Here is a 12,977-nt window from a genome sequence, read left to right as displayed (position 1 = left end):
GTTTTCTCTCATATTCGTTCGTCTTGATGTTCGCAGGCTCCTCTTTCCATTCGTGCGTTCATTTCCACTTTTTAGCTCGGATGTCCTGAAAATAGAAACTAGTATGAAAAATAGAAACTTACCTAATTTGAAAAATAGAAACTTACTAAAAATGAAAAATAGAAAGTTACTAAAAATGAAAAATAGAAACTTTCCTAAACTGAAAATGGAAACTTGCCAGAAATGAGAAATGAAAACTACAAAAATGGAAACTTTCTACAATAAGGAACTTTCCCAATCAAATAATGGAAACTTTCCCAAACAAGGATTTTTCAAGGAAATGGCGCAGAAAAATGTAGGAAAATGCATATAAAATGTCGCATTAAAATGCTCCTATCAGCAAGAGCTCAACCACCTGAGGAACTGTCCCAACACTCACAACTGAGCTCCTGACTGACTCGTGTGAACAAATTGTCTTCAACAAACTCAGTCCAGGCAACACCCCTTTCGAGTGCCTCTTATCTTTCACTAGCCTCAACAATCCAACCACAAGACTCAAACTCGAGGTAAATTCTGACTCCAAATCCTTGCCCTCCATCAAAACATCAATCAATTTCGTACAATTGATCTTGGTCTCAATCGACCCCTCATTCAACATATCAACCATTAACGAAATCTTTGCGGGTTGCATCAGACTCGTCTTAGACTCAGAACTGAGGTCCAACTCTTCTATCATCTTCTTCAGATCCAACTTCTCCGCCGCAACGCCATCGCAAACTAACCCACCTCCGCCGCCCAGAACTTGCCCACCACCGCCCACATCAAACTTGAGATCCCCAACCCTTCTCGGACCAGGCGGCTGATACATCGGCATTTTTTAGCTACGTGAATCGAGCAAACAGAGAAGACCGAAATCCCCTTACAGCGGCGATCAGAAGGGAAGCGATCGGAGGTCAGGGGTACCCCACCTGCAGGCATAACCGCTGCTGCTAGGGCTCGCTGGCCCGTCGGCCTCCAGCTCCGATTCAATCCTCGCCCACAGAATACCACCACCTCCATCACACCCCAAACCCTCGCTTAATTCCTTCACTTTGCAATCTGGTTGGGCTTCGGATCGAAGTTTTCGTCACCGGAGCTCAACTCGGAGGTCATGGAGAAACCAACCGTGGGTGATATTTGATAGAATTGGTGGAGGTGGAGGTGGTAGAAGGGGTTTCGTGGTCGTCGATCTAGAGAGGAAGAAGAGAGAAGAAGCCCAACCAGAGAGAGAGAGAGAGAGAGAAGAAAATAGAGAAAATTAGAGGAAAAAAAATAGAAATTAGATTAATTTGGAAATGTCCATTTTGCCCTTCTAAAATCTGAAAAGTGGGTCCCTGTGTCGGCTCCAACTCAGCACATGACGTCATCTTTCGAGCCAAATTCAAATTTTGGACGAAATTGATGCAATTTGAGAGATCAGGGATGAGTTTGATTAAAAAAAAAGATGAGGGACCAAACTGATGTTTGGCCTAAAGTTTGAGGGACTAAACTGAATTTAATCCTAAAATTAAATATAAAAAAATTAAATATAAAAAAAAATCCGTTGAGGCGCCCACCTCATCTTTGCTTGAGCAATTAGATGCTAGGTCCCTCCCCACCGCCTGCTTACCACCTAGTGACTTTTAGAACATTGGTTCCACATATTAAAAACCATAGTTGTCGAAATTGAAAAAACCAAACGCAACAGAGGTGTAGAAGGTAAACAATCTAATAGTCAATTAAATGTCAGGGCCGGTTTTGACATTTTGAAGTTGTGAGGCAAACAAATAAAAAAGATAATTAGACAGAAAAAAACTCTTTTCTAAAAAAGACCTAACCGCTCTGCTAGGGTTTCCTCGTTGATCTTTCATCTTTGACAAAATTCCCAAACCTATGGCTGATGCCACAAATGGCCTCGCAGTGGTGTCCTTCTCCGGTGGATTTTGCGTCGACTGGGGGCGTGCTGGTAGTCGTCTTTTCCTTTTTTTCCTTCTCATTTTGTTTGCTGGTAGCGGTGATGGAGGAGTTTTGACAGATCTGGTTTTTGATCCGATGTTGGCTCCTGCTGGGAGGATGGTGAAAGGCGCAATCGACGAGCGCCTGATTGTTGGAACTCGAGTTGTTAACTTCAACGGCTCGGACGATTGCAGGGCTGCAGGTGGATGCGAGTTTGACGGTGGCTAGTTTGCCGACGAACGCGGGGTAGCTTGTAGTGGTAATATTGGTTGGTGGCTCGAGCGCACGGTAGGGAAGGCCATGCGGAAGTGCGGGCTTGCTGTGGCAGAGGCTGGTGGCCTGAAAGCTCTTTTAGGAGGCTGTGGGGTGTCCATAGCGTTTTCAACAACTTGGGCTTCATGCTCTTCTTCTGGGCTCAGTGTTTGGGCCTTAAGGGCTAATAGGGCTTCTCTGGATTGGATTTTTGCCCTTGTTTGGGGCTTTTGGGCTAAACTTTGGATGATGGGCTGCCTGTGGACTAGCAATTGGGCTGTGTTTGACTGGAGCTTATTATTTCCAGCGGTTCTGATGAATAAAGATGGAGTTGAGGGTGTCTTATCATTCTCTACTCCTTATGTATTTGATTTTGATCTTTGGTTGCAAAGACTAGTAGCTCTGAGGGTTTTTTTATTCCTGCTTTGGAGTTCCTAGGTTTTTGTTTGGAATAATGGTGCGTGAATTTTCTAAAAGGTGGGTGTACTGGGGATATGTTGGGTTCTTGTTCTTGTTTAGAATAGGAGTTTTAAGGTGCTTCGTTTTTGTACTGCTTACTGAATCTATATAATGAGCTGACCTCTTTTAATAAAAAAAAATAAAAAATAAAAAACTAAAATGTGACCTCATATAAAAAAACAACTATCATTCTTATGAATTTTTTTCCTAAAATAAATTGAAGCCAAATATAATAGTAGCAATTGAAAAAAATAAAAATAAAAAACAGAGACCAAAAGGTGTTCAATACTAAAAGAAGCTAAGAAAAAAAAAAACATCTATATTGTACTCTTAAATTAGAAAGAACATTAGTATCAATGAAAAAAAAAAAAGTGTTTAGTACCAAAAGAAACCATGAAAAAAAGGCAATATAAAATGAAGCCCATGTGCTCGAACCTGGGTGATTAAAGGCCACACAAAATCACATACTACTGAAATAGAATAGATTCTAGCTATATTGATGGCAAAGAATATCTAGAATCAAATTGTTTTTTTTTTTTAGAATAAGAAACCTTTATTAAAATGAACCAAAGTTACATGACACGGGAATGACCGGTGGTGGACAAGAATTCCCCACTCTCCTCCCTAGAACCTAAACCAGTTACGGGTTCTTCACTAAAAATGACATCCATGAGCCGAAAGGGCCCAACCCCTAACCACCTATACCGCCCAACATCTCGGGCTACCGAGAATCCCGAGAATATCGATACCACCTCATAGACAACCGCTAAAACAACCAACGCCCTCTTCCACACCGTGTCTCAAAAAAGCCAAACCACGTGCAAGGATCGCTCGTCAGCACATTGACCATAAGATAAAACCGACAATAAACCAATTCGTCCCCAGGAAAAACAACACATCCATGGCACCTCAATTTGACCCAACCCTAGCTCAACAGAGTAGGGACATGCTAAAGACCAGAAAAACCTAACCAAAACCCTAATCGAAACCCTAACCAAGAAAACTACCTGAAACAAAGACAGAGCCCAGCCGCCGCAAACATCTTCCTTCTCCTCAGATGACCCGCCGGCAGGCCACTACCATAAATCAGTCCCGTTGAACTCGCAACGCCGGAGAGACACAATCCATGCAGCAAGCCACACCAACCTCAACTTTTGTCGGCCGGATCCAGGCTTAAAGGCAGATCCCGACGAGCCCACACCAAGTATCAGTAAGAAACTCGCCGTGCCTTGTCGCCCGGCTTCGTCCATCCGCTTGTCAGTCTGACACCCTTGCACTCTTCGCCTATCGACCAAACTTAGAGAGAAAGTCGTCGCCATACGATCCATGGCATACTGCCGCCACGATCTGGCCACTGCCCACCTACTCCAAGCCTGCGTCGATCGCCAACCATCCATCCTGCCCATCTGCACAGCCGCCTGAGAGGAACGAAAAGTCATACGCGACCAGGAAGGACGAAACAGAGACCAAAACTGGAACCTCGAGACCCCACAATCCCGTCCGGCAACACCCGCCACTCGTCGATGAGGCCGAGACCTATGATCGACGCTGGGGCGCCGCCGGACAGGCAGCAGCCGCTTCTGTGCTCTTTCCAAACCCTAGTTTCTTCCCTCTATTTTCGGAGCGTTCTTTTTTCTCAGAGGTATATATCAACTTACTATCTAGAATCAAATTGTTGAAGTACATTTATATGAAGAAAAAAAAAATGCTTGTCAAAGACCTGAGGCGGTCGCCTTAGGTTGCACCCCTCAGGGCCAGCTAGCAATGGTTAGATGGATGTTCCACCAACACAAACTTAGAGCAATTGCCAATGACTTTTTCGTAGGCAAACGATTCATCTACTCCTTAAAATGGGAGAAAATAAAATTATTTTTTCTTCCACACCTGAGTTGAGTCGTGGTGAAAAATCCCAATATCAATAACCTATGACTGGGCATAAATTTGGACGTATTTTTGCTTCTAACAACTGCATAACTGTATAAACCAAACTCGAACACCAACTCGACAAAGAACTCTCTGAACAGATTTTTCTTCGCTTTATCTTTGAAATTGACCTAATCTGGCGATTTGATTCTCTGCCGTAGCGGTGGCGAGCTCTATGGATGGGGTTCTAGAAATCTCATAAAAGGGGGTCAGTCTAGTCTTGCAGAACAGAAAGTAGAAGATGACTCCGGGGATTAATTAAAATAGAGTCGCTGTCGTAGTGGTCTATACTTTGACATGTCTTGGAGTACTGAGTTGCATGGCAGAAAACATGCAATTATGGTATAAACGCAACAGTATATTCTAGCAAGCAAATAGAAGTAACTCATTCTCCATAAATCGATTGAAAATAGTAATCTAATTTGAGATCATTATCAACTCTAGTTGGAATCATGACTTGAAATACATAAACTGGAACTTAAGGACCAGTTATGGAGCCAATTTCCCGCAATGACCCAAACTTGTACTAAGTCATCTCAATAACTAGCTAGTGAGTGACAAGACAACCTCCTTGAAAATCCAGACTCAGTAGGACCAAGCCCATACAAATGAAATTAGACTACACCAGGCTCACATAACCCTAACCTAAAAATAGGCTCAAAGGTCCATATCCATAAGCAAAGGCAACCCAACACTCCTCCAACACCATCAAATGCCATCCATGGAACGCCATCACTTTTGTTGCATTCGAATACTCATGTGAACTCTTCCCTATTAAACTCTTTTTTTTTAGGGGAAAAACGAACTGATTATATTGACCAATCAATGGGTACAATGGGAAGCAATAAAGCTTCTAATAACTGGAGGGACATGCCCACTCCAAGATAAATTGAAAGAAGAAAGTAGAGCAAGTTTAGCTAAGTTGTGGGCCGCTGTATTGGCCTCACGGTACACATGCCTCAAAGAAGATCAAACTAGCACATGTAGAAAGGAGTTGATATCCTTGATAACACGACCCAAGGGGGAGGTTTCTTCACCCCCAGACTCAACAGAAGAGACTAAGTGCTGACAATCTGTCTCAAAAATAATGGGAGAAAGATGATACTGTACTGCTAGGGAGCAAGCAGCACTGCAAGCCATGGCTTCTATAGCTTCAGGAGAGGCAACAGAAGTAACCTTGATGCATGTACCGCCAACAATGTCACCCAATGCATCACGTATAACCACTCCTATCCCACCAGATTTAGATAACAAATCAAAAGCACCATCACAATTGGCCTTTAGCCAGCCGGAAGAAGGCGGGGACCAACCTGGCCTAATCATCCCAGAAGTACTCTGAGTAGTAACCAAATGAGACTGAAACAACATAAAGGAGGATCTGATCTGAAAATGCAAGTGGGTCAAAGAAACAAATTTATTTGACCACACTCTCAGATTACGCTCCTTCCATACAAACCATCCAACAAACAGTAAAAAGGCCACATTCTTTTTAGAGAGAGCTTCAAAAAGCAAGATGCCAACCAAGTAACAATTGACGTACCTTCATTGCAATCAATCTGTAGGACACCATGCAACTCAGGGAAGAAAGAAAGCAGATCCTTTACAAACTGACAATCCCTCGTAATGTGATTAATAGATTCATCCTGATCATTGCAAAACCAACAACCATCCTGGACTAAGACTCGTCTAGTGCGTAGCTGAGCAACTGTAGGAAGGATAGAAGAGCAAACTTTCCACCAATGAACTTTAACCTTACCAGGAATTTGAGCAAACCAAATCTGCTTCCAAAAAGAAGAAATATTACCCGGATGAGAAGTAGCTACCCCACTATCATGAAACTCACTAAAAGCCAGAGCATAAGCGCTTTTAGTAGAGAATCTTCCCCTCTTATCATAATGCCAAATAAGACGATCGGGTACATCACGCTGACTAAGAGATATAGAAAGAATCAAATCCACATCCTCAGGTGCAAAATATTGATTAATAAGAACCTGATTCCAAGTAAAACCTGGAAGTAACAAATCTACAACCCTCTCTGGGCCATCCACACGACTAATAATAGGAAGAAAAGTAGAGGGTCTTGGAATCCATGGATCCTCTCAAACCCTTACTGACTGCCCATTCCCTACCTGCCAGCGGACACCCCTTCTCAAAATATGTTTTGCTGCATGTATACCCCTCCAGCATGCAGAAGGTGATGAAGAAAGCTCACTAGACCAGAAGTCACCATTAGGGAAATACCTAGCTTGATACAATCGAGCCAAAAGAGAACCTGGATTACGAATTAACCTCCAACCTTGCTTTGACAAAAGAGCCAAATTATGTGCATGCAAATCCCGAAAACCCATTCCACCAGCCTCTTTGGGTTGGCATAATCGGTCCCAAGATAACCAATGAGTTTTCCGATTCTCACCCTTACTGCCCCACCAGAACTTAGCACACTTCCGATGCAGTGAATCACATAAATGCTTAGGTAATAAGAAGAAACTCATAGTATATGAAGGAAGGGACTGAGCAACTACCCTTATAAGAAGATCCTTCCCTGCACTGCTCAGAAGTTTGCCTTGCCAACCCTCAAGCTTCTTGTTCAAACGCTCCTGTATGTAAGCAAAAGACTCAGTTTTATTTCTCCCCAAATAAGTAGGTAGACCCAGATATTTGTCATGTTTGTCCACAATAACCACACCAAGTGAACCTGCAATCAGCTGCTGCAAAGAACGACACACCTTCTTACTAAAGACGATACTGCTTTTAGAGAAATTAACTTTCTGGCCCGAAGCTAACTCATAATCCAACAAGACATCCTGAATATGAGAACATTCCTCTAAATTAGCCTTGCCAAACAGAAGGCTATCATCTGCAAATAAAAGGTGGTGGATAATAGGAGCCCCTGAACAAATCTGAACCCCTTGAAGTTGCCCCTGAGTAGCCTTATGCTCCAATAGAGCTAAAAACACTTCAGTACAAAGTAGGAATATGTATGGTGATAACTGGTCACCTTGCCTCAAACCTCTGGTAGGTGCCAAGTAGCCACGAGGCTGCCCATTAATCAAAAAAGAATAACGCACAGACTTCACACACTGCATAATGACCTATATCCAGGACTCATCAAATCCCAACCGACATAAGACTGCCTCCAAGAAAACCCACTCCATGCGGTCATAAGCCTTACTCATGTCAAGCTTAAGAGACATCACTCCATCAGAACTGGAACGGTTATTATGAATGAAATGAGAAACCTCATTAGCAATAAGAGTATTGTCAGATATTAAATGCCCAGGAATAAAAGCGCTCTGAAAAGGAGAAATAATCTGGGAGAGGATACCCTTCAATCTATTAGCGATCACCTTAGAGCAAATCTTATAGATGACATTACATAGAGCGATGGGACGCAAATCTGACATGCAAGTAGGGTTTTTAACCTTTGGAATAAGACAAACATGTGTGTAATTAATCGAAGCAAGTAACTGACCAGAATGGAGAAAGCTCAGAACTGCACACACAACATTAGATCCAATAGTATCCCAATATCGTTGAAAAAATAAAGGAGGCATCCCATCCGGTCCAGGAGCCTTAGTGGGATACATCTGAAAGAGAGCAACTCTAATTTCAGTTGCCGTGTAAGGAGCACAAAGCATGGAGTTCATTTCCGGTGTGACCCTTGGCTGAACCAGTGCCACTACAGATTGCATATGAGACAAATCAACCTCACCTGCCCTGAACATCGAACCAAAATAATCCAGAACCACAGCCTCAATACCCCCCCTTCGTGGACTGCCATACCCCCTAGTTATCAAAGAGCCCAAGCAAACGATTTTTTGCTGGTCGATTGGACGCCTTCATGTGGAAAAACTTAGTATTACGATCACCTTCAGCTAGCCAAGTAATCTTCGCCCTTTGCTTCCAGTAATCATGCTCCTGCGCAAGCAGACCATCCAATTTTGAGGACAAAGACAGACTCTCCTGTTGGTTAGATTCTGAAGCAGGTAAATCAAGAAGAACCTGGAGTCTGCCCCGTAAGAACTCAATCTCCCTGCGTCTACATCCAAAAGTATTCCTCTGCCAATCATTAAGGGCGAAACGCGTATGCATAATCTTCTGAGAAACTTCTAACATAGGTTGGTTCTGTGGCTCACACACCCAACCCGATTTCACTACCTCTGCACAAGCTTCATGCCTTACCCAGAAGCTCTCAAAGCAGAAGCGCTTGCGCCGACGCTGAACAGGGGCTAGGGGAGACCGATGCACTCCCAAAATGATGGGAACATGGTCCCCATGAATAGGTTTTAGATTGGAAACCCGAGTAGCTGGGAATATATCTGTCCAAGACGCCGTCCCCACTGCCCTATCTAGCCGGCATCTAATGCCAGCCCTACTCCAGGTAAAGGCCGAGCCAGAGAAACCCAGATCAAATAAATCGCAGAAGGCAAGAACATATCTAAACTGTTGCATCTGCCCTTCACGACGTACACAGCTCCCATCTTTCTCTGACGCATGCAGAACTTCATTAAAATCACCCACCACAATCCATGGAAGTGCAGATTGCACAGATAGCTCACGAAGGAGCGTCCAGGTCCGGTGACTCTCACTGGTTGTCGGGTGTCCATAAAAACCCGATAGTCTCCAAGCAATCCCAGAACCATCTCTTTCCCAGACTTCAACATCAATGTGATGATGCGACTTTGACCGAAACCTAACATCAATGCCATCACTCCAAAACAAAGCCAGACCACCGGACTGGCCCCGGCTAAAAACAGCGTCACAGTTGAGATAACCGAGCTCCAGTCTCAGATTTTTCATGTAGTCCGGATCAGAGACCTTTGTCTCGCTCAAAAAAATAAAAGATGGACGATGTTGGGTGATCAATTGCTTCAAAGCTTGCACCGCGGAGTCTTTGCCTATTCCACGACAATTCCAAGCTAGAACATTCATCTGGATCGATACCAGAAGGACATACACGCACAGATATGGCGCCTAGGATCGCTAGACAAAACGATCAATGTTCTCTCAGAGAGAGGATAGCGCGGCTTACACCCAAAAGGCTGCAGCGCCGCCGTCGCAGACTGCCGGAGTCGAAAAGTGCAGCGGCCAAACTAGGGTTTAGCGGCTGTCGTAAAAACTTACACCAGAAAATATTTATCTTCCCTATTAAACTTAAATGTGGGTAACCATAAATTTGTAAATTAATATGAGTGTTACATCCAAAATCTCAGTCCTTGCCTAAGTGTGCTAAATGTGGGTGATCACAAATTCATAAAGTAATTTGAGCATCACATCCAAAATGTGGGCGCCAACTTCACACTCATGTATGGTGACTACATGTGGACTAAGTGACATAGAGCACGTGTGACTGTGAGACATTCACATGCAGTAATTTGAAAATCACAATCAAAATCAATTAACATTATTTACAAATGCCTAAATCCTTATAAACACATTTGATATTTCTCACTTTTCCAATGTGGAACAAACACTCCACAATTGTTTAGTCATTTGATGACGAGGTGAACGAGACCATATAAATTCATATTCTTTCTGCATACATGATGTTTCTAATTAGCATTTAAAAGCATACTCTTTGACATTCAATGCATTGATAATCCATTAATTTAATTATTTAGGTGTGCTAAAAGCAAGACAAAAGTAGAGCGCAGGTTGAAAAATGTCGTCCCATTTTATTGTTCGGAAAAATTTATGTTTTGCATGGATTTCACTTGTTTTCAATCCCAAATTGGCTTCTTTTAGCATTGAATTTGACTTCCAATGGTCTAAATAGGTGTTAGCACAGAAATTGATGTTAATGCTTCTCCATGTCTTTTGGTTATGAATTTAGATGTCAACATCAACACAATAAACATCAATATCATCAACACATTATGTTGATGTTGAAGCTAATGTGTTGATGTTGAAGCCTCTCCTAAATGAAAGTAGTAGTAAGAATTTAAATAAAAGAAACGTCAATGTTTATTTATTTTATATCGGAAACCAATTACTTTTCCACTCACGCAAATGCCACCTTCCACCCTAGACCTAACAACCCCTGTTTCATATATCTAACAAGATAAAGAGTAAGAAAGTATGCTTGGTGTAATGAGATGAGAAACTATGTATGGTAATACTTGCATATGGGAAGAAGAGAGCATAGCCAAACCCTTAGACAACTACACCCACCCACCCACAAGATGCTTGATCACTCAAATTGCTATAATGCTATATATATACGTGTATTTTTAGCTAATTAGTTGCGTCTTTACCTCTCTCATTTGTCTCCCGCACCATTACTTCCAAGAGTTTGATGCATATCCACCAAGCAAGCTCCACAGTCTATATGTCGGTAAAGACGTATATATTATCTGCTAAAGGAGACTGAAGGGGGGGGGGGGGGGGGGGGGGGAGGGAAAATAACCATCATCCTCTGTATTGATTGTGAATTAAGGATGCCCCAATTCAATATACAAATTGATTGATGCATTATACAAGATGCTTTTAACGTCCGTCTTTCTTAAAGTGAGTGTACTATGTTGGTTCTATGTCCCTCGCCCATTGTTTTCACATGTATTTTCACTGCTGCACAGAAGAGCAGAAGCCTTCATTGAATTGTAGATGATGCATTCCATTCTTAGGCCTAACATGGTTAATAACTCTGGAGCTTAGTAAGTAGTTGTGCAATTTGCATATGCACTTTTTAGGCCCAAAAGTTTAGGCCCAAAAATGAGATTTTTGAGCCCGAAGCGAACCGTTAAAATCCTCCCCGAAACGAACCGTTAAAATTGCAACAAAGTGAAAATGGAAAAGGAGAATAAATAATTACACAATTATAGGCTTGAATCTAATAGCAAAAACAAATGTGTCCTCGAAGTATTTCTCCTCTTTCTAAGTAGAATGTCATCAAAATTTGACTCAAAGACAACTAATTGTTGTATAAACGAAATCGTGAACTCTTAACAATTATGGGGCTAAGGCGGTTGACTCCTTGTACGTCAAAGTAATTTGCTCTAGTTCTTTTAAACGTGTTTCTTTTAGACTTAGGCCGCTTTTAAGAAGCAACATTGAGATGTGGAAAATGTGTTTTTTTTTTTAATTTTTGGACTTGCAAAATATTGTAGTAAATTGTGGTGTAAAAAACTCAAAGAAATTACTTTCACATGAAAATGTCAAATTTACTTGCACAATTTGATAATGAAAGGTATAAATAATATGGCCCATGAAAGTAACATCTCAATTTGGTCAATATGACAGCCCATTTACCTATTACCTAACCCACAATTAGCAGACCTGGGAAAAGACCCAAAACCCCTTTTATGCATCTCTCGAGGGTATTAAAGGACAATCATTCATGCAAGAAATTGAGACTCAAACAGGGAGAAAAGATACCAAGAAGAAAAACATGGTCTCCAAAAGTCTAGATTCAATGTCCAAGCTCAGCATTCAAAGCATCGAATTTTCTTAGATTTCTAGTCACCAGAAGTTCTCTTTCTTATTTTGATCTCCGAAGAGGAGCATCCTCCCTCGATTATAAAAAATCTCATTCAATATTGTGCAGGGAAATATTAGCGAAAGTTCTTTAAAAAATGTAAAAGCTCATCTTTAGAGTTTGAAAACACTATAAAGTGTGCATTTCATTCTTTTTCGTCTGTAAATTTGCGAAACATGTTCGCAGACTCGCATTCTTCTCCAAGTCTCACAAAACCTTTTGCCCTTTGTGTTACAAACGACGACAAAATTTGAACTTAAGATCTACCACTATCAGGTCCAAAATGCATTATTTCTTCATCACCTTATAAATGACAAAATTCCAACTTTTAATCAAAACAAAAAAAGTGAGTAAAGATGGGTACCATCACCCTAGTTTTTGTTTATGGTTTCCAAGTATCCATAAATCTCCAAGCAGGAGATAGTACAGCCATGGAGGTTAGTCCACAACCATCTTCTTTTATTGCAGGGGACCTCTTCGATTGCTATTCTTTATATTGAGTGATGGGGACGAGAGAGAGAATATGAGACCCTATAAGGACATTGATAATAGAGATGAAAAAAAAGACAGGAGAGAGGGGCCATACCCACCCACCACCTCTCACTCACTCTGCCTGTGGCTCTGTGCATTTGACTGAGACTTACCGCAAAACTAAGCAATTGAAAAAAGGAGGGTGCTTTCTTCCTCAACTACAAAGCAACCAAACAGCTACAATTATCAATTTGGCATCAGAATCATTCAGACTTTTAGGTGGCTTCTTCTTCTTCGATGATGCTTTTATTAATTGGCTATATTGGTGAATCAACAATTTTAGAGCAATTTCATTCCCCACATCATTGTGCCCCAAAACGTGCATCATTCTCATCATGCATTAACTTTTTAGGCACCGCTTGCTCATCTGCCGTTTCTTGGACCA

General features: G+C 41.8%; 1 protein-coding gene across 1 annotated transcript; it reads right to left on the bottom strand.

Annotated features, from left to right (window-relative positions):
* Positions 1-5,556: 5,556 nt before the first annotated feature.
* Positions 5,557-9,519, bottom strand: LOC133722901 (uncharacterized). The gene is made up of 5 exons (XM_062149758.1): positions 8,457-9,519; positions 7,719-8,299; positions 6,717-7,625; positions 6,027-6,578; positions 5,557-5,943 (listed from the first exon to the last, which is right to left on the bottom strand). The coding sequence occupies exons 1-5, from the start codon at positions 9,517-9,519 to the stop codon at positions 5,557-5,559; spliced, it is 3,492 nt and encodes a 1,163-aa protein (XP_062005742.1).
* Between the last annotated feature and the right edge of the window lie 3,458 nt (positions 9,520-12,977).

Source organism: Rosa rugosa, chromosome 7, assembly GCF_958449725.1.
Source record: "Rosa rugosa chromosome 7, drRosRugo1.1, whole genome shotgun sequence".
Classification (NCBI taxonomy): Eukaryota; Viridiplantae; Streptophyta; class Magnoliopsida; order Rosales; family Rosaceae; genus Rosa; species Rosa rugosa.
The sequence above is the reverse complement of the archived record's forward strand: the minus strand, read 5'-3'. Positions and strand labels throughout refer to the sequence as shown.